At 50.0% G+C, this 26151-nt stretch overlaps 1 protein-coding gene and 1 long non-coding RNA gene across 5 annotated transcripts in view; both read right to left on the bottom strand.

The window, feature by feature from the left end:
* The window catches only part of erbin (erbb2 interacting protein), a 66688-nt gene that overhangs the window by 31938 nt on the left and 8599 nt on the right, over positions 1–26151 (bottom strand). For all 4 annotated transcript variants that reach the window (XM_056433423.1, XM_056433422.1, XM_056433419.1 and 1 more), the window contains exons 6-18: positions 25784–25840; positions 24955–25018; positions 24767–24841; positions 21583–21727; positions 16858–16930; positions 15747–15876; positions 15545–15660; positions 14289–14358; positions 7564–7663; positions 6728–6849; positions 740–892; positions 495–674; positions 309–426 (exon numbers count right to left, since the gene is read on the bottom strand). In XM_056433423.1, coding sequence (XP_056289398.1) covers positions 309–426; positions 495–674; positions 740–892; positions 6728–6849; positions 7564–7663; positions 14289–14358; positions 15545–15660; positions 15747–15876; positions 16858–16930; positions 21583–21727; positions 24767–24841; positions 24955–25018; positions 25784–25840 — 1403 coding nt within the window. The remainder of the gene's footprint in view (positions 1–308; positions 427–494; positions 675–739; positions 893–6727; positions 6850–7563; positions 7664–14288; positions 14359–15544; positions 15661–15746; positions 15877–16857; positions 16931–21582; positions 21728–24766; positions 24842–24954; positions 25019–25783; positions 25841–26151) is intronic.
* Positions 18663–19610, bottom strand: LOC130205897 (uncharacterized). The gene is made up of 2 exons (XR_008834001.1): positions 19350–19610; positions 18663–19003 (listed from the first exon to the last, which is right to left on the bottom strand). It is a non-coding gene; the product is annotated as an uncharacterized LOC130205897 (long non-coding RNA).

Here is a 26151-nt window from a genome sequence, read left to right as displayed (position 1 = left end):
AGAGAAACACACAGACAACGCTCAGCAGCTCTCACACGCACACTGTCGCTCTGACGCACAGCGTGATCTGAGAGAGAGAGAGAGAGAGATGTAGAGAGAGAGAGAGAGAGACAGAGAGAGAGAGAGAGAGAGAGGGAGAGAGGAGGAGAGAGGGAGGAGAGAGAGGGAGGAGAGAGAGAGAGAGAGAGGAGAGAGGAGGAGAGAGAGGGGAGAGAGGGAGGAGAGAGAGGGAGGAGAGAGAGAGAGGAGAGAGAGAGAGGGAGAGAGTAGTCCAGGTGTCCATGTTACATCCTCTCATGAACTCTGACCTTTGGCCTCCTTGCTCAGCGTCACCACTTTGGGCGCGTTGATGGAGATCTGGATGAGCGGTGGCCTCATCTCCGCCATCTTCATCTCCTCCTCTTCATCGGACAGCTCGTCAGAGTCCTGAAGACCACAACATGAGTAGAAAGAACTCTTTGGTTCCAGGCGCCACGGCGAGGGCCGGAGCTCACCAGCGTGTCCTCGTGGTCGGCGCCCCCCGGTGGTCCGGACGGGGCCTTGCGGGCGCCGGAGGAGTCCGACGTGTCCTTGGGCTCCGTGGCGGACGGGTTCTGGTTCTGGCCCGACGTGTTGGTGGAGATCTGGGACTCGGCGTCCGATGCCGAGCCGTCGGGGTCCGGCGCCTCGATCACCTGCAGCGGAGCCACACCGTGAGCGTCACACCGGTCAGAGGTCAGGGATCGTACCGCTAACCCACCTTGACCCCCACGGCCTGGACCCCGATGGGGTTCCTCGCCGCCTCGCCGCCCGACTCGTCCTCCCTCAGCCGGTGGGCCACGCACTGGGCCGTCTTCACCATGCTCTTCAGCTCGCCAGGGTACGGCGTGGGGTAGCGCTTCAGGTTCCCCTCCTGCAGCGAGGTTCATCACATGACCAAGGAACAGGTTCATCACCATGACCAATGAACAGGTTCATCCTCATGACCAATGAACAGGTTCATCACATGACCAAGGAACAGGTTCATCCTCATGACCGATGAACAGGTTCATCCTCATAACCGATGAACAGGTTCATCACATGACCAATGAACAGGTTCATCACCATGACCAAGGAACAGGTTCATCACCATGACCAATGAACAGGTTCATCCTCATGACCAATGAACAGGTTCATCACATGACCAAGGAACAGGTTCATCCTCATGACCGATGAACAGGTTCATCCTCATAACCGATGAACAGGTTCATCACATGACCAATGAACAGGTTCATCCTCATCACCAATGAACAGGTTCATCACATGACCAAGGAACAGGTTCATCACATGACCAATGAACAGGTTCATCCTCATAACCGATGAACAGGTTCATCACATGACCAAGGAACAGGTTCATCCACATGACCAATGAACAGGTTCATCCTCATGACCAATGAACAGGTTCATCACATGCCCAAGGAACAGGTTCATCCTCATGACCGATGAACAGGTTCATCCTCATAACCGATGAACAGGTTCATCACATGACCAATGAACAGGTTCATCACATGACCAAGGAACAGGTTCATCCACATGACCAATGAACAGGTTCTTCCTCATGACCAATGAACAGGTTCATCACATGACCAATGAACAGGTTCTTCCTCATGACCAATGAACAGGTTCATCACATGACCAATGAACAGGTTCATCCTCATGACTATTAGGGACAAGATTAATATTCTCTTGCCCATAACCAGTGCCAATCTGTCCTCAAGTGGAATGGCCTTGGAAACCGCTGTATGCCCTGGTGTATATTTGGAGGGCTTTTCTCCCATCAACCGTGACCAATTATCTTCAACGGTTTCTACTTCGAACACGTCTACCTGTCTCTTGGACCCCATCCCGACGAGGCTGCTTAAAGACGTGTTGCCTTTAATTGGCGGCTCTCTATTAGATATTATCAATGTGGCTCTGCTAACAGGCCACGTACCACACTCCTTCAAAGTGGCTGTTATTAAACCTCTCCTGAAGAAGCCCACTCTGGATCCAGAGGTGTTGGCTAACTACAGACCGATCTCTAACCTCCCCTTCCTCTCCAAGATCCTTGAGAAAGTGGTCGCAAATCAGTTGTGTGACTTTCTACATCATAATAGTTTATTTGAGAAATTTCAATCAGGATTTAGAAAACACCACAGCACCGAGACGGCACTGGTGAAAATTACAAATGACCTCTTAATAGCAGCAGATAAAGGACTCCTCTGTCCTGGTCTTGTTAGACCTTAGTGCTGCATTCGACACCATTGACCATGACATCCTGTTACAGAGACTGGAGCAGTCGATTGGCATTTCAGGCACGGCACTAATTTGGTTTAAATCCTACTTATCAGATCGATCTCAGTTTGTATTTGTAAACGATGACGCCTCGATAACCACCAACGTTAATCACGGAGTTCCACAAGGTTCTGTGCTTGGACCAATTTTATTTACCTTATACATGCTTCCTTTGGGCAATATTATCAGGAAACACTCCATAAACTTTCATTGTTATGCAGATGATACTCAACTATATTTATCGATAAAACCAGAGGAGAGCAACCAACTCGGTAAAATTCAAGCATGTCTTAAAGACATAAAACATGGATGACCTGCAACTTCTTGATGTTAAACTCAGACAAAACCAAGTAATTTTAATCGGCCCTGAGCACCTCAGAGATCAATTATCTGGTGATGTGGTTTCTGTAGACGGCATTGCCCTGGCATCCAACACCACTGTAAAGAATCTTGGCGTTATCTTTGATCGACTTGTCCTTTAACTCCCACGTAAAGCAAATCTCAAGGACTGCATTCTTTCATCTACGTAATATTTCAAAAATCAGGCACATCTTGTCTCAAAAGATGCAGAAAAATTGGTTCACGTTCGTTACTTGAGACTGGATTACTGCAACTCCTTATTATCAGGCTGCTCTAATAAGTCTCTTAGGTCCCTCCAGTTGATCCAGAATGCTGCAGCTCGTGTTCTCACTAAAACTAAGAAAAGAGATCACATCACTCCTGCACTAGCTGCTCTGCACTGGCTCCCAGTAAAATCAAGAATCACTTTTAAAATTCTTCTTAACGTACAAAGCCTTGATTGGTGATGCACCATCATATCTTAAGGAGCTTGTAGTACCATATTGCCTCACTAGAGAGCTACGCTCACTAAATGCGGACTACTTGTAGTTCCTAGAGTCTTAAAAGTAGAATGGGAGCCAGAGCCTTCAGTTATCAAGCTCCTCTTTATGGAACCAGCTTCCAATTTCAGTCCGGGAGGCAGACACAGTCACCTCGCTTAAGAGTAGACTGAAGACCTTCCTCTTGACAGAGCTTATAGTTAGGGCTGAATCAGGTTCACCTGGTCCAGCCCTTGATATGCTGCTATAGGCTTATAGCTGCCGGGGACGTTAGGATGCACTGAGTACCTATCTCCTCTTTTTCTCTCCTTAAGGATGAATTTTCATCTCTCAATCACACGTTACTAACTCTGCTTTCTCCCGAGTCCTTAGACTTCACGTCTCATGGGGTCATCGGACCCTATGAGACGGCATAGATCCTATCTGCCTGATGGATCATCGAGGTCTGGGTCGTGGAATTCCTGCTCCTGACTGCGCCACTGTCCTGTTGAGACTCCGCCCACTGTTGAGACTCCGCCCACTCCTCCTCCCCACCGCCATCTGCCTGATGGATCGTGGAGGTCTCCATCGTGGAATATGCCTACTATGAACTATTCATACACTCTGTCACATTCATTGAATGTATTTTAACTCTAAATCTGTCCTTCTGTACAAATTACATCTATTGTTCTGTCCATCCTGGAGAGGGATCCTCCTCTGTTGCTCTCCTGCAGGTTTCTTCCCTTTTTTTCCCCCTGAAGGGTTATTTGGGAGTTTTTCCTGGTCCGATGTGAGGTTTTGGGGCAGGGATGTCTATGTGTACAGATTGTAAAGCACTCCGAGACAAATTTGTAATTTGTGAAATTGGGCTATACAAATAAACTGAATTGAATTGAACAGGTTCATCCTCATGACCAGTGAACAGGTTCATCCACATGACCAATGAACAGGTTCATCCTCATGACCAATGAACAGGTTCATCCACATGACCAATGAACAGGTTCATCCACATGACCAATGAACAGGTTCATCCTCATGACCAATGAACAGGTTCATCCACATGACCAATGAACAGGTTCATCCACATGACCAATGAACAGGTTCATCCTCATGACCAATGAACAGGTTCATCCTCATGACCAATGAACAGGTTCATCCTCATGGCCAATGAACAGGTTCATCCTCATGACCAATGAACAGGTTCATCACATGACCAATGAACAGGTTCATCCTCATGACCAATGAACAGGTTCATCCTCATGTGTGATGTCCCGCGTGACGCCCCGCGTGGAGCCGCGCGTGGCGCCCCTTGTGACGCCCCGTGTGGAGCCCCGTGTGGAGCCCCTTGTGACTAGGGTTGGGTACCGAAACCCGGTGCCAATATGGTACCGGTTCCAATACAACCGGTATTACCCGGACCGAAACGCAACGCACATTTCGGTGCTTCTTTCCGGTGCCTGAGCCGATTGAAATTGAAAAAAACTATTGTTGTGAACTTCTCAGGTGACTCCGCCCTGTCAGCAGGTTACGAGCCTCTCATATGTAACTCTGACAGAGGAGGCGTGGCCGTGTGTGACTAGTGAGCCCGTGTCGAGCACACCAGCGTCAGGCTGGACGCGACGGGGAGGCCGTCACCGGTCCCCTGAACACGGGGAGACCGATGATGACGAGCAGCCTGAACTCAGATTAGTACCGTTACGTTGATTGCAAGTCTTGCATTCATAAAAGTAGGCCAAGAAATAATAAATTAGCCATTATAACCATGCTTAAGCTAGCTCGTAGCTTGTGCTAGCTCGTAGCTAGCGCAAGCTACGAGCTACGAGCGTGACAGTCTGCTAGCAGATGTGTTGATGTACAGCGGTCCCGGCTGTATACCCGGTGTTACCGGGAATATAATGACGGAGGAATAAAGACCGTGGGGCATCACTTTGTTTCAGTGGACCTCTCGCTGTCAGAAGCAAAACTTTATTTGTCACGTGTCATCTTCAGTCCCTCTGATTGGTTGTTCTCTTTGCCCATCAAAACAGTGACATGATTAACCCTATAAGGGCTACACATGACTACATATCACATCATATAATGGAGAACATATCTTGTGTATGTTAACAGTCTGATATCCGTTGTTTGTCAGTGCTCCATGATAATGGCTTCTACAGGGAATATGGCCGAAGAGGTTTTTAATGTCCTCATTGTGCGTAAAAAAAAAAAAAGTAACGGTTCAGGCACCGTTTAGGCACCGGTATCGTTTTAAAAGTGCCGGTTTAGCACCGGTATCGGAGAAAACCCAAACGATACCCATCCCTACTTGTGACGCCCCGTGTGGAGCCCCTTGTGACGCCCCGCGTGGAGCCCCGCGTGGAGCCCTCAGACGCCTGTGGAGCCCCTGTGGAGCCCTTGTGACGCCTGTGGAGCCCCTTGTGGAGCCCCTTGTGACGCCTGTGGAGCCCCTGCAGAGCCCCTTGTGACGCCTCAGACGCCTGTGGAGCCCCGTGTGGAGCCCCGTGGAGCCCCTTGTGACGCCCCGTATGGAGCCCCGCGTGGAGCCCCTTGTGACGCCCCGTGTGGAGCCCCGCGTGGAGCCCCTTGTGACGCCCCGTGTGGAGCCCCGCGTGGAGCCCCTTGTGACGCCCCGTGTGGAGCCCCTTGTGACGCCCCGTGTGGAGGCCCAGTGACGCCCATGTGACTCCCGCGTGACGCCTGTGGAGCCCTCAGACGCCCATGTGACTCCCTTGTGACGCCTGTGGAGCCCCCAGACGCCTGCAGGAGCCCCTTGTGACGCCCCATGTGACTCCCCTTGTGACGCCCCGTGTGGAGCCCCTTGTGACGCCCCGTGTGGAGCCCCTTGTGACGCCCCATGTGACTCCCCGCGTGACGCCCCGTGTGGAGCCCCTTGTGACGCCCCATGTGACTCCCCAGACGCCTGTGGAGCCCCTGTGACGCCTGTGGAGCCCCCAGACGCCCCATGTGACTCCCCGCGTGACGCCCCGTGTGGAGCCCCTTGTGACGCCCCGCGTGATGCCCCGTGTGGAGCCCCTTGTGACGCCCCATGTGACTCCCCGCGTGACGCCCCGTGTGGAGCCCCTTGTGACGCCCCATGTGACTCCCCGCGTGACGCCCCGTGTGGAGCCCCTTGTGACGCCCCGTGTGGAGCCCCTTGTGACGCCCCGTGTGGAGCCCCTTGTGACGCCTGCAGACTCCCGCGTGACGCCCCGTGGAGCCCCGCGTGACGCCCCGTGTGGAGCCCCTTGTGACGCCCCATGTGACTCCCCTTGTGACGCCCCGTGTGGAGCCCCCTGTGACGCCCCGTGTGGAGCCCCTTGTGACGCCCCATGTGACTCCCCGCGTGACGCCCCGTGTGGAGCCCCTTGTGACGCCCCGTGTGGAGCCCCGCGTGACGCCCCGTGTGGAGCCCCTTGTGACGCCCCGTGTGGAGCCCCGCGTGACGCCCCGTGTGGAGCCCCGCGTGACGCCCCGTGTGGAGCCCCGCGTGACGCCCCGTGTGGAGCCCCTTGTGACGCCCCGCGTGACTCCCCGTGTGGAGCCCCTTGTGACACCCCGCTTGGAGCCGCGCGTGACGCCCCGTGTGAAGCCCCGCGTGGAGCCCGTGTGACACCCACCCTCGGGGGGGTCTCCCTCTCGTCCTGGTCCTCGTCGCACTCGAAGGCCACCTGGGCGCGCTGCTTGCGCTGCTCCTCCCACAGAGCCGGGTTGAAGCTTTCCGAGTCGGAGCTGGGAACGTCTGAAATGAAATGAATTGTACACGTCTGCCTTTGACCACAAGGGGGCGCCGAGGCTCCACGCCCACTGGAGAGGAGTTAACCCCTTCCTGAACCCAAACCACACGATGAATAAATAAAGAGCGGACGCCTCTCGACACCGGAGTGCAGACACATCCTTTGTGGATTATAAACATTGGAACTCAAGGTGTGAATCAGTGCGTCTGCCGTGTGAAAAAGACACAACCTTTACATTCATGTCATAAAGAATCAAACTATTCTATTTATTGGAAATTGCGTAGGAAACAGGCGATACTGTGACCTCCAGAGCAGGAGAAGGATACCAGCCACCTGCTCTGTGTGTGTGTGTGCATAACAAGGGGTCGTACATAATGACTGCAGTAAGGTCAAGACTTATCCAGGACCTCTGGGGGGGGTCAGCTGAAGCTCGTACGACGACATTTTCTCGTGGTGCGCCGTCTCAATTATATATTTTTATTTTAATCGAGCAGCTGGCTCGAGAGCATTAGCGTGTGCCGCGTGAAGCGCTAACTACTGTAGCGCCTCAGCGGGGGCGCCGGAGGCCAGAGTCCTCGTTAAATATGGAGACAGGTATCCTTGCAGAACACGCCTCCTTCGCCAGACTCTGGAGGACTAACCAGGCGAATCCTTACACCCCCGAGTTGCATTCCGGGTACGAGTCAGACGAGCCCTGCAGACGGGAGGTTGGTACTCACAGTCCTCGGTCCTGGTCTGCTGGGGGAACATGTAGTTGGTCAGCACGGTCTTGTGGGTCTCCGGGTCCTCCTCCTTCTGCAGAGGGATGAGGGGCTTCGACTGGGGGACACAAGTGAACAGTGAGTGTTCCACCTGCAGCCAGCGGGGGCGCTGTGGGACCCCTCGAGGGCTCGGGGGTCCAGTGACCGATGGCCGAGTTTCTTCCTCCAACTCAGACCTCACTCTGACCTCACTCACTCTGACCTCCTCTTCCTGCCAGCCGCTCATGGAGGGAGCGTTCCTCTACAAACCACAAAAAGCCTCAAATCTTTTGTACTTTTGCTCCACAGACATGAACAGATGCTCAGGGTGGTGCAGTGGGACCGCCCGGCGCCCCCTCAGGGTGGTGCAGTGGGACCGCCCGGCGCCGGTTGAGACACTCAGGCTGTGCGTACCTGTCCATCTTTAACCGCCGAGAACCGGACTTTAAATAACGAGTTGAAACACAACCGAAGAGACACGAGGCGTTGATGAGTCAAACTGTGACCGCAACGCGACATTTTGAATAGTACGAGTTCCTTCTGGAAACATATCGATGTTACTTCTTGTGATAGGGTTGGGTACCGGAAACCGGTGCCAATGTAGCACCGGTTCCAATACAACTGGTGCCACCCGGACCGAAACTCAACGCACATTCCGGTGCCTGAGCCGATTGAATTTTTAAAAAAACCTATTATTGTGAACTTCTCTAGTGACTCCGCCTGTCAGCAGGTTGCGAGCCTCTCACATTTCACTTTGAGCGGAGGCGTGGCCGTGTGTGACCGCGTGAGGCCGAGCACAGCAGCGTCAGGCTGGGCGCGACGGGGAGACGGCACCGGTCCCTGAACACGGGGAGACCGATGATGACGAGCAGCCGTAACTCAGATCAGCACGTCACGTTGATCGCAAGTCTTGCATTCATAGAAGTAGGCAAACAAATAATAAATTAGCCATTATAACCATGTTTAAGCTAGCTCGTAGCTAGCGCTAGCTACGAGCTACGAGCGTGAGTCTGCTAGCAGATGTGTTGGTGTCCAGCGGTCCCGGCTGTATACCCGGTGTTACCGGGAATATAATGACGGAGGAATAAAGACCGTGGGGCATCACTTTGTTTCAGTGGACCTCTCGCTGTCAGAAGCTAAACTTTATTTGTCACATGTCATCTTCAGTACCTCTGATTGGTTGTTCTCTTTGCCCATCAACACAGTGACAAGATTAAAGGGTACCTGTAGTGCAAAACAATATGTAGCCAGATCAAAAGATAATGTGTTTCTAAAGGTTATTCATGCACTGACGGTCCAGTATTCAATAACAATACGTAGTTTAGGCTGTTCAAAGTCCTCAACTCCGACATGCGACATTGCACTGGAGCTTGAATATGTCGCGGGTGGTGTGACGTCACATCGTTGAGAGATGACAGCCAGCCACAGCGGATGTGTTCAGATACCAATGTAAACAACGTCGAGCGCTCGCAAACAAATGCTGAGAGATTGAGAATATGGACGATGAAAGATTGTCTGATTCAGCAACTGGATACTTGTTTGAACCTTTAAAAGCAGACTATCCCCATTTAGTGAATTGTGACAGTGATAGCGATGATTCTGATGAAGTTGATGCCGAAGGACCGCCGGTCCAGATGCTTCACCGTGCGGACCGTGCACGCAAGTCGGCGGACAAACGGTGCAGTTGTGGGAAATGTGTGCCACAAAAAACAGACAGAGTGCATTTGTTGTAAAGAGCACGAACTTATGTCCGATGATATAGTGACATTAGACCTCATCTGCTTCACACAAAAGCGTGAGCTTGATAGCTACATCGCGCATAAGCCAGCGCTGGAGATGTCTTTCATTGATGCAATGTTCGGCCGACATGTTCGGGGGTGCTAGTGACTTTTTCTTTGCTCCGTCCGTCCCGATGTGCGCAAACCGGTGTCGGAGCTCCGCGCGCACGAGACGGCGGGCAGAGGACTGTCAACGCAACACGAGAGACAGAAATGACATGATGCTGCTGTAATGTGGCGCTATAGAGAAAGTGACAGGGGCGGGCCAATTTTTTAATGTCATGCGATCTACCAATACTACGCCGCGATCGACTGGCAGGTCGCCGCGATCGACGTATTGAGCACCCCTGATATAGATTGTGTAATTCTTGAGGCCACCGATCTATCCCAAGAAGCAACGCGTGTAGAAGTGGCTCCGGATTGGCTGAATTCCTTTCAACGACTCTACGTCATAGTTAGCTTTGAGCTGGAGTAAATAACTAGCAAAATGGCTGCGCCCACGGATTCGGAATTTTGACAAAGAAATGTAAATCCTCGGGCTATGCGTGACTTGTTGACAATAGCAGCGGGGTAAATATGATTTATTTGATGCGCCGAATGGATGTAGCACGTTGTTGTTTTGCACTACAGGTACCCTTTAACCCTATAAGGGCTACACATGACAATATATACACACACATATATATATTAGGGATGCACCGATCTGATCGGCGCCGATCCATATCGGCCGATATTCCCATTATCGGTTTTGATCGGCGTTCTCAAAACGGCCGATCAGATGACGTAACATCTGCGAGAACTATCAGACGTTTCAATCGCGGCGCATCGCAACGGAGACGATGCGCCCGGCGAGGGCCGCAGAGGTCAGAGGTCAGAGGGGATCCTCACCACCGAGCGGCGTCCCCGTCCCCCGAGTTGAATCTCTGGGTCGACTCAGCCGACTCTCACATGTCTGCCCCTAGAGATGCTCACGCTAAACACATTCCATCGGGAGCTAAGAGGGTTTGATAGAGTTAGCGGAAAGAACCACGTGACACAACATCCGTTTTTCAAAATAAGATGTCGACAAATCATACACAAGTAAACAATGAACTGATTTTGTATCAATAAGATCGTTTCTGAGATTTATCTTAAATTATGCTAACATTAAAACATTGTTACTGTACCAAGGAAGAGTTTATAAAAATAAATCAGACTTTTGTATGTTAAACAAAGTCCTGTCTATAGATTTCCCCAAGAGTTCCAGGAAATGAATGATGCAGATTTGTTCCATACATATCTGAAATCCCCATCACTGGCAATCAATCAATTTTAGTGTATCAATTAGGACATTTTTCAAAGTAAAAGTCCTAAATGTTTAAAGAAATCTGTCATTTCTTTAATGTTTGAGTTGCTTTATATATGTATTTCCTCATAGTCCTAGGCCAGTGGTCGCCAACCCGTCGATCGCGATCGACTGGTCGATCTCGGAGACGTTCCCTGTCGATCTCCAAAATAAAATGAAAATAAAATCAGAAACACATTGTTCCTCGTTCTCGAACATTTTCTGAAGTGTCTTCTGAAACGTTTTCTTCCTGACTGGAAGATCGACGTCAGAAAAGATCTCCACCTGATTTTAATGAACGCCTGAAAGCGGGTTCTCTGACAGCCGTGTTGTCAGCTGTGCTCCTGAAAGAGGGGGGCGTACCACAAGTGAGGCGCAGGGGAAATGCAGAAAGACCTTTATTCATAACTTTACATATTACACAAGTTCAAAGTACAAGGACATACAACTACGTCATCAATAAATAAATGTTGTAATGCCTGTACCTTAGTGTAAATGTTTACGTTACGGCATTTACAGGTTACGCCTGCGCATGCGCAACTGCCGAGATTATTGGCGATTTGCCAGGTTTTACCTCCGTGAGATCGGCTTTTCTGCTTTTGTCCTTCAAAACAAAAGCTCAACATTGAGCTTTTTTTCTTGTCTGATGGAGCAATCTGGTTTACTTGAAAGTGATTGCAATTATATTTATTCTATTATTTGAAAAAGCACAGATGCAGGAGTCACAAATGGTGATTCTCATATTTATTATTATTATAATTATTTAAATCTGAGGATGTCTTTAGAGCTGATGTGAATGTATTCACCAACGGGCTGACTTCAGAACCAGTCCCAGATGATAAAACTTTCATGAATACCACATTTGCCCCGAAAAACTCGTCAGTGAAGTAGAGAAAATCACCAAATCAAAGACCAGGAGCTGGATTACTGACAGCAGCTCACAGACGGCCTCAGACTGTCTGTCTGTGCTTATGAACTAACTACAAGCTCACAGACAGAGTTCAGTCACAGCCGTCACACTGACTGGAGTCACATGGCTTGATGGCATTATGATGAGAGCTGAACTTACATGAGTTGCACTGACTGATCATGTTGTCAGTGTCGTGTTGTAATGTAAATAAATACAACATTTATATTGGTAGTTCATCCAGCTGCTCATTGAAATGTGTTTTTTCTTGTTCATATTGTGTGTGGTGAACAAATATCTTACTTTTTATTTTGCACTTAAATTCTGTGTTCCTGGTCTCATCAATTTGAAAGCTGGACCAATGTGTTTTGATTTCATTCAATTAGAATTAGGCCAAATAAAAAGCCTCAAGTCATAAGTCCAGTCTGGACCATCGTTTTCTCTCAACGCCTCAATAGGTAGATCTTGCCGGTCATGAAGGTGGAGGTCAGTGATCTTGGGCTCAAAAAGGTTGGTGACCACTGTCCTAGGCAATAATGCTACACAATAAATAGAATGCTTCAATCGACACCGTGATCGGTATTATTGGATCGGCAGATACTGATTTCAGTGATCGGTGATCGGCAGATACTGATTTCAGTGATCGGTATTATCGGTGATCGGCAGATACTGATTTCAGTGATCGGCACCAAAAACCTGATCGGTGCATCTCTAATATATATATATATAAGTATATATATGTATATACATATATATAAATATGTAAATATACTAGGGCTGTCAATCGATTAAAAAAAATTAACAAATTAATCGCACATTTTGAAATTGCGATTAATTAATCTCGATTAATCGTGCTTAAAAGTTTGTTCCTTCTTTTTAAAGACAAAACTTCACACAGCTGTGTTTTCAAAGAGGCTCCTACATATACAGTGCTAGCGAGGTATTTAATATTGTAGATGATAAATTGTTTCTTCAGTGAAACATCAGATTAGTAATAAAAAAAGAAGTATATTGAGACCCATTGGTCCTGTCATCTTTAACATTGAACAGCAGAACCAGTGGCCTTGGTGACTGACTGACATTCACATATGTCACGTTCACCCTCTGGAGGCTGGGGGCATTTTATACATTTTACAAAATAAATTAAATTCACCGTTTAAAGTCTTTTGCATGTGACACACCCCCACGTGTTATACATCAAACATTCCAGAACAATCTCAGCTCTATTCAATGAGGCTCAGTTGTCCTCGCGTCGTGTTCTCTGCTCTCTGACTGACAGGCTGCTAATGAGCCTCACCCGTGAGGTGGGAGGTCCTTTGTGATTTACTGAGTGTTCATTGGTTGTTTTTTCCCGAAATGTTGACAGACAAACGGATTGACCAATCACGGTGAAGGTTTCGTGTGACGAGTTCTTTCCGCCGCGTCCCCCGACACGTCGCCCTCCGTTCCTCTGTGTGTCAGAGGGGAGACGGGAGGAAGGAGGAGCAGGAGGAAACCCGACTGATTCATCCACGAGTTTAAACTGATTTATGCTCCTTATTTTCGCGGAGAAATAATTGTTTTAAAAACGGAAACAGTGTCAAACCGTACTGCCGCGGTTTTAAAAAAACAAAAACAAAAAAATTGCGTTAAAATATTTTAGTGCGTTAACGCGGCCAAATTAATCGCATAGATTAACGCGTTAACGCTGACAGCCCTAAAATATACATATACATGTATCCACATCATATAATGGAGAACATGTATTGTGTATATTAACAGTCTGATATCCGTTGTTGTCGTGCTCCATGAAAACAGCTTCTACAGGGAATCTGACCAAAGAGGTTTTTAATGTCCTCATTGTGCGTTTTCTTTTTAAAGTATCGGTTCAGGCACCGTTTAGGCACCGGTATCGTTTTTAAAGTACCGGTTTAGCACCGGTATGGGAAAAAATCCAATCGATACCCATCGAAAGAAAAGAAGAAAGAAAAGAAAGAAAAGAGTGATTGACGAGTTGATTCTCCAGACAGTCGACTGTCATCAGCAGTGGTCCCCAAACTACGGCCCGCCTCCACATGTGGCCCCGCCCCCTGAACAATACCAGAGACGCATTCCGATTTATTATTGTGTTCACCTGGCCCGCTGCCGTTGAGATTGCAGTGAGACGCGGAACAAATGTGGAGTGGTGCTCTTCACAATAAAACATCTTTGATGGACGTGTCGCGTCTCGGCCAATCAGCGTTCAGATGGCCACAGCGTTTGGGAAGTTAGGTTAGCTTGAATGTTAGTCCGCTACATCTGCTGCTGTCACGCTGCACGGTGTAGCGATGCTAACAAAGTACCCGTACGTTAAAAACGATGTGATTTAGCATATTTTTAGTATCGATACTTCATTAAAAGAGCGATCAGAGCGCACGCGCTGCTTCGCTCCCTTAAATGCTGTCTGCACGCGAAGCACTCACAGCGACCCCGCATGACCTCCCCTGACCCCTCCTGACCTCGCCTGACCCCTCCTGACCCCTTGCCTGACGTCCCCTGACCCCTCCTGACCTCCCCTGACCACTCCTGACCCCTCCTGACCCCGCGCTGAGATCACATGTCCCGGATGTGGTTCCCTAAATGTCCAACGTGTTGTTCTCACGGTCGGCGCAGTGGCCTCACGCCATCTCCATGTCGTGTGAATGCCCCCCCCCCCCCATCAGGCGTGAGGGCGTACCTGGTTCTCCGACAGCCACATGGCCGTCAGCTGGTGGAGCCGGGTGAAGCTGTAGGGGAGGTTCCTCAACCTGCAACACACAGAGCCGTAAAGACACTCGGGAGCAGCGCCGCTCCTCTCTAGGTTCCTCTCTAGGTTCCTCTCTAGGTTCCTCTCCAGGTTCCTCTCTAGGTTCCTCTCTAGGTTCCTCTCTAGGTTCCTCTCTAGGTTCCTCTCTAGGTTCCTCTCCAGGTTCTTCTCATGAGCGAGGGCTCGCTGTGCTCAGTAAGTTCGGGGCGGGACCAAAGTTACTCAGTGTATTTGATCAACAGGAGTGGAAACGCCCCACACATCCATAACAGCCCTTTTCCAATCTGGCCACAATTACGGGCAGCTGGGCTGCCTTAAAAAATACTTAGAATATTACTTTAATATAATATCTAAATTATATACACTACCGTTCAAAAGTTTGGGGTCACCCAGACAATTTTGTGTCTTCCATGAAAACTCACTTGTATTTATAAATGAATTGAACATTTCATAGAACATATAATCAAGACATTGACAAGGTTAGAAATAATGATTAATATTTGAAGTATTAATTTTGTTCTTCAAACTTCAAGCTCAAAGGAAGGCCAGTTGTATAGCTTATATCACCAGCATAACTGTTTTCAGCTGTGCTAACATAATTGCACAAGGGTTTTCTAATCAGACATTAGTCTTCTAAGGCGATTACACAATGTACCATCAGAACACTGGAGTGATGATGAAATGGGCCTCTATACACCTCTGGAGATATTTCATTAGAAACCAGACACTTCCACCTTGAAGAGTCATTTAACACATTAACAATGTATAGAGGGTATTTATGATTAATGTTATCTTTATTGAAAAAACAGTGCTTTACTTTGAAGAATAAAGACATTTCTAAGTGACCCCAAACTTGTGAACGGTAGTGTATATAATAAAATATATATATTTTTTATATACATTTTTAATATCTATAAATATATATAAACAATTTAATATATAAATATATATATATTAGTATATATGTATATATATATATAAATATACACATTTCTATTTTATTTATGTATATATATTATTTTATGTAAAAAATATATATATACACACACGCGTGTATATATATATATTAAATGTTAAATACAAAAATGTATATACATATATTACAAATATTTATTTATTTAGCTTTTTCGATGTTGCACTAATTAAACTATATCTAAATCAAAACCTCTGACCTCGTGACGACTCACTTGTTGTTGCTGAGGTTGACGACCTTGAGCTTGTGCATGTCGCCCATCTCCTCGGGCAGACCCTCCAGCTTGTTGGAGTGGAGGAACAGCACCGTGGCGTTCTTCCAGTTGCCCATCTGTGGACCCAAAGAGCCGTGAGCCCGCCGCCGCAGACCGGTCACAGCTCCGCCGCCGCAGACCGGTCACAGCGCGTGACACTCACCTCGGGGGGCAGCACGCTGAGGAAGTTGTGATCCGCCGCGAAGGTCCGGATGGCGCCGCACTGACCGATGGACGAGGGCAGCGCCTCGATCTCATTGAAGCTGCAGTCCAGCTCGTCCAGAGCGCTCAGCCTGGTGGACACACGAGGACATTACACCCCGCGGAGACATCAGCGAGGACACGCCAGGACACATGAGGACACCCGAGGACACGCGAGGAGGATTTAAGGAAAAGGTCAAGAAGGAATGGGAATCCAACGCATCCCTTTAGTTCCTCCAGTGGGTCGGAGGTCACGGGGTCAAGGGCCAGAAACCCTGGATCTGCCAGTTTCCATAAAAGCCATTCGACAACTTTGCTTTATAAAAATAAATGATGGAACTGTGGCACCAACCGACAGATCCACTGCATGTGAACGGTTCTGATTCTGGAATCCTTGGAGTTGAACGCTCCTCTCAGGCGTTGCCGTCTCCACGTCAGAGACAACAAACGAGACACAGCTCAGCACACGGCCTCATGGGGGACATGAGGGACCGCCTCCTCAGGCGGAGACTGAAGATGAACCGGCGTCAACGAGAAGCCACAGCGACGAGAAGCCACCGCCCCAGGAGACGCCCAGCGCCCCGACCTTTAGAGAGTGGAATGATCCGAGCAGCCGGACGGCGGCGGGGCTCTGAGCGCTCGGCTGGCGGCGAGGAAGAGGAGAGGCCGAACGACTCAGCCCTCAAGGCACGGGCTCGACCCGGCCGAGCTCCAACGGTGGAGAGACGCTCGGCGTAGACAGGAAGTAGAAAGCAGGGTGGTTGAAATAAAAATCCTTAATCTGGGTCAAATGACACAAGGAGGCCCGTCTGCAAGCGGAGGATGAAGAGCAGCGTCTCTCAGGGCAACGAGGCGGCTCCTCGTCATCGCGGTGCGGCGCCAGGAAGTCCAGCGGCTGACGGCCAATCAGCAATCAGAGGTCATCTGGTGACCCCCCCCCCCCCACTCATTTCAATCCACATCCAATTATTCATCCTCCGTACTCGGTGAATTTACTCGTCATCGTCGCTCTTCATCGTCGTCACGTTCAATGTTATGAGACATGGAGACGTTGCGTCACCAGAGCCACTCACCCCCCCACGGAGTCGGGCAGGTACATCAGCTGGTTCTCATCCACCTTCAGGGCCGACAGCCGCTTCAGAGAACCTGCAGCCAGGGGGGTGGGGGATGGATGGAACAAGAGGAAGAGGGAAGAACAATGAGAAGAAGAAGAGGAAGAAGAACAAGAAGAGGAAGGACAAGGAGAAGAATTAGGAGAAAATCAAGGAGAGGAAGAAGAAGAGGGAAGAAAAAGGAGAAGAACAAGGAGAGGAAGAAGGACAAGAAATAGAAGAACAGGAAGAGGAAGAAGAACAAGAAGAAGGACAAGAGGAAGAAGAAGGACAAGAAGTAGAAGAACAGGAAGAAGAACAAGGAGAAGAAGAACAAGAAGAGGAAGAAGGACAAGAACAAACAGAAGAGGAAGAAGGACAAGAGGAAGAAGAACAGGAAGAGGAAGGACAAGAAGTAGAATAACAAACAGAAGGAGAAGAGGAAGAAGAACAGGAATTAGGAGAAGAACGAGAGGAAGAAGAACAAGAAGAGGAAGAGGAAGAAGGACAAGAAGTAGAAGAACAAACAGAAGGAGAAGAGGAAGAAGGAGAAGAACAAGGAGAGGAAGAAGAACAGAAGGAGAACAGGAAGAAGAAGAAGACGGGAGGGATGGATCAGAACAAGAAGAGGAAGGAGAAGAAGTAGAAGAACAGGAAGAGGAAGAAGAGGGAGGTGATCAGCGTGAGAACTTCCCTCTGCATGTCCACACGTTTCACAACCACACATCATATTAGTTCAAGAGGCTCCGCCTCCTGCGCCGTGGACATCATGCTGTGAGCATGTGTTCCATGGCCACGCCTCAGACATGTGACCACGCCTCAGACATGTTGATCCAGAATGCTGCAGCTCGTGTTCTCACTAAAACTAAGAAAAGAGATCACATCACTCCTGCACTAGCTGCTCTGCACTGGCTCCCAGTAAAATCAAGAATCACTTTTAAAATTCTTCTCTTAACCTACAAAGCCTTGATTGGTGATGCTCCATCATATCTTAAGGAGCTTGTAGTACCATATTGCCCCACTAGAGAGCTACGCTCACTAAATGCGGGACTACTTGTAGTTCCTAGAGTCTTAAAAAGTAGAATGGGAGCCAGAGCCTTTAGTTATCAAGCTCCTCTTTTATGGAACCAGCTTCCAATTTCAGTCCGGGAGGCAGACACAGTCACCTCGTTTAAGAGTAGACTGAAGACTTTCCTCTTCGACAGAGCTTATAGAGAGTATTCACGTGACGTCAGAATCTCAATCGCGCCATCTTGGGGTCCCACTTATTAAATGTAAGAAGAAGTTGACCTGGCTATCGTGTCGCTGTTTGATTATGCGAGAGCCCAGCAACCTCATGTCCTTCTGCATTACCAAAGACAGATTTCAGCGGTTGGAATTGAATATTCGCAACGCTTTTTTACCTGATTTTACTCGCTCAACACTTTGTGGTTAATTCTCTAGTTACCCCTAGTTACCAACACATAGCCCGGTCACATTCCTGTAAAACTGTTTTCATTTCCGCTATCGACCATGGGACATTAACAACTATTTCTGCGTTATACTTGTTGTGGAAATACCACCAATGTGGGAACATCGAGCCCCGTGTCTGGGTTCATATATCAGGGTGTCTACAGGAATAAACCAGTGAAATGTAAGACTTTTTAAGACCACGTCGAAATAAAATTTAAGACCTAACTTACGATGGAAATATACATTAATCTAAATAAACTAATTCAAAGTAAACACACTGATGTCTGTTTAAAATTAACAGTATGGTGTAATGCAAAAGGATAACACAAATGTCATTGCTGTTGTAAATTATATTTATTAATAAATTTTCAGAACATTTAAGTCCCATGAACAAATGCTTATATCAAGTAAATATATTTTAAAAATACAGGCAACATAGTTCCTTTTGAACAAAAAAATCTATTAAATAACATAAATAACAATTCCAGCTGCTTTTAAAATGCAAATTCATTTACATAATAGAATGTATGTGTGTGTGTGTGCTTATGTCTCTATGTGATGGATGTTTGTGCACAGGTTCATGTCTACTCCTGAGCTTTTGTGAATATATTAGGAAAACAATCCTTTTCAAACTGTATTAATATAAAAACTTCCAGTTGACATTTGGTCCATTCTCCTGGAAAAAAGAAAGAAAAAAGGCAGACATTAGCCAAACAACAGTCAACACATCTCTTCATGACACCACCACTTCAGATTAATGTCAGACTGGATAAATATGAATGAAAACTATTTTTACAAATTAAGCAACGTGAGCCATCCCTTGAGCCTCGTGAACACTATTTAGACATATTGACAGGTAAACACCACTCTACTGCCATTCTAAAACTATTTTTAATTAGTCTAATTAATGTGTAGTGCGCCTATCCATAGCTGTTATTAACTTGACACGAGTAAAGCTTAACTATATGAAACACAGACTCATATACATAATTAGTTTATACATATATTTATGTTAGACTTACTTTGAGATGCTGAAGTAGGTCCTGGTGTCATGGCCCATGAGCTCCAGAGGATCCTGACGGGACCTGGTCATTTCACCAATAGCGCACATGAAGTCCAGCTGTCTGCTCGCGGTGGTCTGGTCCAGAGTCTCGTGGAACAGAATGAAGAACACGGCGCCCTGTTGGACTTCGGTGATGAGCTCTTTGTTGCACGGCGCTGGATTTCCTCCGGTGACCTCCAGCGTTGTAGCGTTGATGTCGTTGCGAGCAGCGGAGCAGGAGCTAGCGAGCAGCAGCTAGCCCCGCGCTGCTGGCGGCCTTCGCTAGTCTCTGTGCTTCTTGCTCTGCTCGTGAGATTCCACCGCTGGAAAGTCTCGCGACACACAACGCAGCTTCAGAAGCATTTCACCGACCGTGACCAGAAACACTCGTTCTTTTCAAGCCGTTGTTGAACTTGCATCCTGCCATGTTTTCTAAAGTAGCCGATGCTTCACGTTGTAGGGGATGGGACCGAATACGCGGGGCCCCTTTAAGAGAAGGGGCGTGGCCCCGGTGACACCAGAGACACCGCAGAGCGACCGGAGCAAAACACGGACCTGGCGGAACAGATTGCCTCATATTCCTAATGACATGACACCCAAAAATTTAAGACCAATCCAATCTGAATTTAAGACTTTTTAAGACTTTTTAAGGCCTTATTTTTAGGAAAAGCAATTTAAGACTTTTTAAGGACCCGCGGACACCCTGTATATGATCCGTAGTCACAGCTCCGCCTCCAGGACGAGTGTCTGATGAAGCCGCTTCCAGCTCCTTCAGGACCAGCAGTGACTGTTGGTGGCCGTGCTGATGCTGTTCCCATGGAGACAGTGTTTTATTTTACCTTGAAATGAATCACAGAGTAAAGGCAGACATCGCCCGACGGAGTTGCCATGTTCATGGCTTCCTCCCAAGTTTCCATCCACAGTTCCTTTTGCGCAAGTGAAACATTGATTTTCGCTCGGCGAAAAAGGAAAAAGAGATTATTGACGAGAGTCAATGGAAACGAGCCCACAACCCGATGTAGCAACAGAAACACATGAGAACAGTCCTCACGCTCAGACGCCGAGTGAAGCCGAAGTAGATGACCAGTTGAAGTAATAGCCTCTTGTTGAGCTGATAAACTCATATTCTGAATCATTAGTCCCACATCCAACAATGAGGCACAGAACCATAATCACAAGGCACACCGCTTTGAACTGAAATTGTGTCTCCTTCAGGATATAATGGTCATTTCTAAGGGAAGAGCGGCATACAAACAAGCAAAACAATGCCGTGGTGGGACCCCAACATGGCCGCCAGAGTTTGTTGTGGTCACGTGAGTGAATACGCTCTATAGTTAGGGCTGAATCAGGTTCACCTGGTCCAGCCCCTTGATATGCTGCTATAGGCTTATAGCTGCCGGGGGACGTTTAGGATGCACTGAGTACCTATCTCCTCTTTCTTCTCTCCTTAAGGATGAATGTTCATCTCTCAATCACACCTTACTAACTCTGCTTTCTCCCCGGAGTCCTTGTGACTTCACGTCTCATGGGGTCATCGGACCCTATGAGACGGTATAGATCCTATCTGCCTGATGGCTCATCGAGGTCTGGGTCGTGGAATTCCTGCTCCTGACTACGCCACTGTCCTGTTGAGACTCCGCCCACTGTTGAGACTCCGCCCACTCCTCCTCCCCACCGCCATCTGCCTGATGGATCGTGGAGGTCTCCATCGTGGAATATGCCTACTATGAACTATTCATACACTCTGTCATATTCATTGAATGTATTTTAACTCTAAATCTGTCCTTCTGGTCACATGACATCTATTGTTCTGTCCATCCTGGAGAGGGATCCTCCTCTGTTCTCTCCTGAAGGTTTCTTCCCTTTTTTCCCCCTGAAGGGTTATTTGGGAGTTTTTCCTGATCCGATGTGAGGTCAAAGGTCAGGGATGTCTATGTGTACAGATTGTAAAGCACTCCGAGACAAATTAGAAATTTGTGAAATTGGGCTATACAAATAAACTGAATTGAATGTGTTCCATGACCACGCCTCAGACACGTGACCATGACCACGCCTCAGACACGTGACCACGCCTCAGACACGTGACCACGCCCACGCCTCAGACACGTGACCATGACCACGCCTCAGACACGTGACCACGCCTCAGACACGTGACCATGCCTCAGACACGTGGCCATGACCACGCCTCTGGGGCGTGGCTGCGGCTGCGTTACCGATGGAGCCGGGCAGCTGTGTGAGCGCGTTGTTGGACAGCAGGAGGTCCTGGAGGTTCTCGCAGCCGCAGATCTGCTCGTCCACCATCTCCAGGCTGTTCTTGGACACGTCCAGGTAGGACAGCTGCTTCAGCGAGCCCAGCATCTTCAGAGGGAACACACGGGGGACGGGGGGGGTGAGACACCTGAGGAGCCCAGCATCTTCAGAGGGAACACACGGGGGGGGGGGAGACACCTGAGGAGCCCAGCATCTTCAGAGGGAACACACAGGGGAGACACCTGAGGAGCCCAGCATCTTCAGAGGGAACACACGGGGGTGAGACACCTGAGGAGCCCAACATCTTCAGAGGGAACACACAGGGGGGGGGGGAGACACCTGAGGAGTCCAGCATCTTCAGAGGGAACACACGGGGTGAGACACCTGAGGAGCCCAGCATCTTCAGAGGGAACACACGGGGAGACACCTGAGGAGCCCAGCATCTTCAGAGGGAACACACGGGGGTGTGACAGCTGAGGAGTCCAGCATCTTCAGAGGGAACACACGGGGAGACACCTGAGGAGCCCAGCATCTTCAGAGGGAACACACGGGGGTGAGACACCTGAGGAGCCCAGCATCTTCAGAGGGAACACACGGGGAGACACCTGAGGAGCCCAGCATCTTCAGAGGGAACACACGGGGGTGAGACACCTGAGGAGCCCAGCATCTTCAGAGGGAACACACGGGGGTGAGACACCTGAGGAGCCCAGCATCTTCAGAGGGAACACATGGGGGTGAGACACCTGAGGAGCCCAGCATCTTCAGAGGGAACACACGGGGGTGAGACACCTGAGGAGCCCAGCATCTTCAGAGGGAACACACGGGGAGACACCTGAGGAGCCCAGCATCTTCAGAGGGAACACACGGGGTGAGACACCTGAGGAGCCCAGCATCTTCAGAGGGAACACACGGGGGTGAGACACCTGAGGAGCCCAGCATCTTCAGAGGGAACACACGGGGGTGAGACACCTGAGGAGCCCAGCATATTCAGAGGGAACACACGGGGAGACACCTGAGGAGCCCAGCATCTTCAGAGGGAACACACGGGGGGGGGGGAGACACCTGAGGAGCCCAGCATCTTCAGAGGGAACACACGGGGGTGAGACACCTGAGGAGCCCAGCATCTTCAGAGGGAACACACGGGGGTGAGACACCTGAGGAGCCCAGCATCTTCAGAGGGAACACACGGGGGGGGGGAGACACCTGAGGAGCCCAGCATCTTCAGAGGGAACACACGGGGGGTGAGACACCTGAGGAGCCCAGCATCTTCAGAGGGAACACACGGGGAGACACCTGAGGAGCCCAGCATCTTCAGAGGGAACACACGGGGTGAGACACCTGAGGAGCCCAGCATCTTCAGAGGAACACACGGGGAGACACCTGAGGAGCCCAGCATCTTCAGAGGGAACACACGGGGGGGGGGGTGAGACACCTGAGGAGCCCAGCATCTTCAGAGGGAACACACAGGGGGGGTTGAGACACCTGAGGAGCCCAGCATCTTCAGAGGGAACACATGGGGGTGAGACACCTGAGGAGCCCAGCATCTTCAGAGGGAACACACGGGGGTGAGACACCTGAGGAGCCCAGCATCTTCAGAGGGAACACACGGGGAGACACCTGAGGAGCCCAGCATCTTCAGAGGGAACACACGGGGTGAGACACCTGAGGAGCCCAACATCTTCAGAGGGAACACACAGGGGAGACACCTGAGGAGCCCAGCATCTTCAGAGGGAACACACGGGGAGACACCTGAGGAGCCCAACATCTTCAGAGGAACACACAGGGGGAGTCACCTGAGGAGCCCAGCATCTTCTGAGGGAACACACGGGGGTGAGACACCTGAGGAGCCCAGCATCTTCAGAGGGAACACACGGGGAGACACCTGAGGAGCCCAGCATCTTCAGAGGTAACACACGGGGGTGAGACACCTGAGGAGCCCAGCATCTTCAGAGGGCACACACGGGGGGGGGGAGACACCTGAGGAGCCCAGCATCTTCAGAGGGAACACATGGGGGGGGTGAGACACCTGAGGAGCCCAGCATCTTCAGAGGGAACACACGGGGTGAGACACCTGAGGAGCCCAGCATCTTCAGAGGGAACACACGGGGAGACACCTGAGGAGCCCAGCATCTTCAGAGGAACACACAGGGGGAGACACCTCAGGTGCCCAGCATCTTCAGAGGGAACACATGGGGGTGAGACACCTGAGGAGCCCAGCATCTTCAGAGGGAACACACGGGGAGACACCTGAGGAGCCCAGCATCTTCAGAGGGAACACACGGGGAGACACCTGAGGAGCCCAGCATCTTCAGAGGGAACACACGGGGAGACACCTGAGGAGCCCAGCATCTTCAGAGGAACACACGGGGGGTGAGACACCTGAGGAGCCCAGCATCTTCAGAGGGAACACACGGGGAGACACCTGAGGAGCCCAGCATCTTCAGAGGGAACACACGGGGTGAGACACCTGAGGAGCCCAGCATCTTCAGAGGGAACACACGGGGAGACACCTGAGGAGCCCAGCATCTTCAGAGGGAACACACGGGGGGGGTGGAGACACCTGAGGAGCCCAGCATCTTCAGAGGGAACACACGGGGGTGAGACACCTGAGGAGCCCAGCATCTTCAGAGGGAACACACGGGGTGAGACACCTGAGGAGCCCAGCATCTTCAGAGGGAACACACGGGGGTGAGACACCTGAGGAGCCCAGCATCTTCAGAGGGAACACACGGGGTGAGACAGCTGACGAGCCCAGCATCTTCAGAGGGACCACACGGGGTGAGACACCTGAGGAGCCCAGCATCTTCAGAGGGAACACACGGGGGGGGGGGAGACACCTGAGGAGCCCAGCATCTTCAGAGGGAACACACGGGGGGGGTGAGAAACCTGAGGAGCCCAGCATCTTCAGAGGGAACACACGGGGGGGGGGGGTGAGAAACCTGAGGAGCCCAGCATCTTCAGAGGGAACACACGGGGGGGGAGACACCTGAGGAGCCCAGCATCTTCAGAGGGAACACACGGGGGGGGGGTGAGAAACCTGAGGAGCCCAGCATCTTCAGAGGGAACACACGGGGGGGGGGGAGACACCTGAGGAGCCCAGCATCTTCAGAGGGAACACACGGGGGGGGAGACACCTGAGAATTATACCCCAGGTAGAAACGTCAGTCTGTTGCCGTCCATCCACAACTCCTTGATCCCAGTCAGCTGCTCCAGAACCTCAGGCTGCAGAGAGAGGAGGTTCAATGGAGTGTGTGAGTGAGTGAGTGAGTGAGTGAGTGAGTGTGTGTGTGTGTGTGTAGGAAGGAGGAGGTGAGGTCACCTGGGCAGCTACTCACCACTTCAGTGAACTCGTTGCTCCCCAGGTCCAGCCTCTCCAGCTGGGTGAGCTTGTGCATGCTCCTGTGTGGGGGGGGGGAGAGAGAGAGAGAGCGAGAGAGTGTGGGGGGGGGGGTTAGAGGCAGTAGGGGTCATGATGTACGAGCTCTTAGCTCCTCCCCTCATTAGGGTCATAGTCTCACACTCAGGACTAATGCACTTTATTATATTCAGACGATTATATTATATTATAATATTCAGACGATTATATTATATTATTATTATTATATTCAGACAATTATATTATTATTATATTCAGACATTTGTGTCTTTATTACACAAACATTAAAAAAACACAACTCTACCTTCATAATGAGGGGACACATATTCTTATAAAGAAGAAGGTGTGTGTCACTTCAATACACAACATAGCGACAAGACCAGGACCACACTGAGCTGAGCCCCCCCCCCGGAGAGAGAATCCCCAAAAAGTGAGATCCGGCGGGTCTGTGTTTACATCTCCGGCATGCTCTCGCGCGTCGCCATGGCAACGCTCCCATCTCTTTGTCGGCCGCTCCAGCCTCTAACAGGTCTGGCCTCCGTCACGTAAACACGGCGAGGAGAGAGGGAGAGAGGGAGAGAGAGAGGAGCTCAATCCAGCGGGTGAGAAACACGGGAAGAAAGGAAAGTGACAACAGAAACCAAGTTTAAGGAAAGGATACGACAAAGGAAGCACGGGAAGGAGACGGAAAGAGGACACAATCCCCTCTGGAGCTTATCTCCGATTGGCTGTGGGGACGTGTGGTCTCCTGTGACCTCTGACCTTCTCACATGTCCTGGTGAACTTACTTGGGCAACATCTTCAGCTGGTTCTCCCTCAGCTCCAGGATCTGTAGCTTAGTCAACCTGCAAGTCAAAGGGGAGGGTTTAGGTCTCCTCAGCTCGTCTCCTACACTGAGGAGACCTCTTCTCCTTGAGGGACCAGGACACGAGATGCTGAACCAGGACCAGGACCAGACTTTGACTTCTTTAAACCCCAGAAGCCGGTTAATTGTCTCCCTCTCTTTTTCCTCCTGATGTTCTCCAGTCGCTACCCGAGCAGTTCAGGCACCGTGGGATTTTACAGCCTTTCTTTCATGGATGAAAACAAGCCGCCTGCAGAGATGGAAAACGATCCTCCCTCTCCCCCCCCTCCTCTCCTCTCCTCCCTCCCTCTC

The sequence above is a fragment of the Pseudoliparis swirei genome, chromosome 16, assembly GCF_029220125.1.
Source record: "Pseudoliparis swirei isolate HS2019 ecotype Mariana Trench chromosome 16, NWPU_hadal_v1, whole genome shotgun sequence".
Taxonomy (NCBI): Eukaryota; Metazoa; Chordata; class Actinopteri; order Perciformes; family Liparidae; genus Pseudoliparis; species Pseudoliparis swirei.
This window is presented reverse-complemented; position numbering and strand designations above follow the sequence as displayed.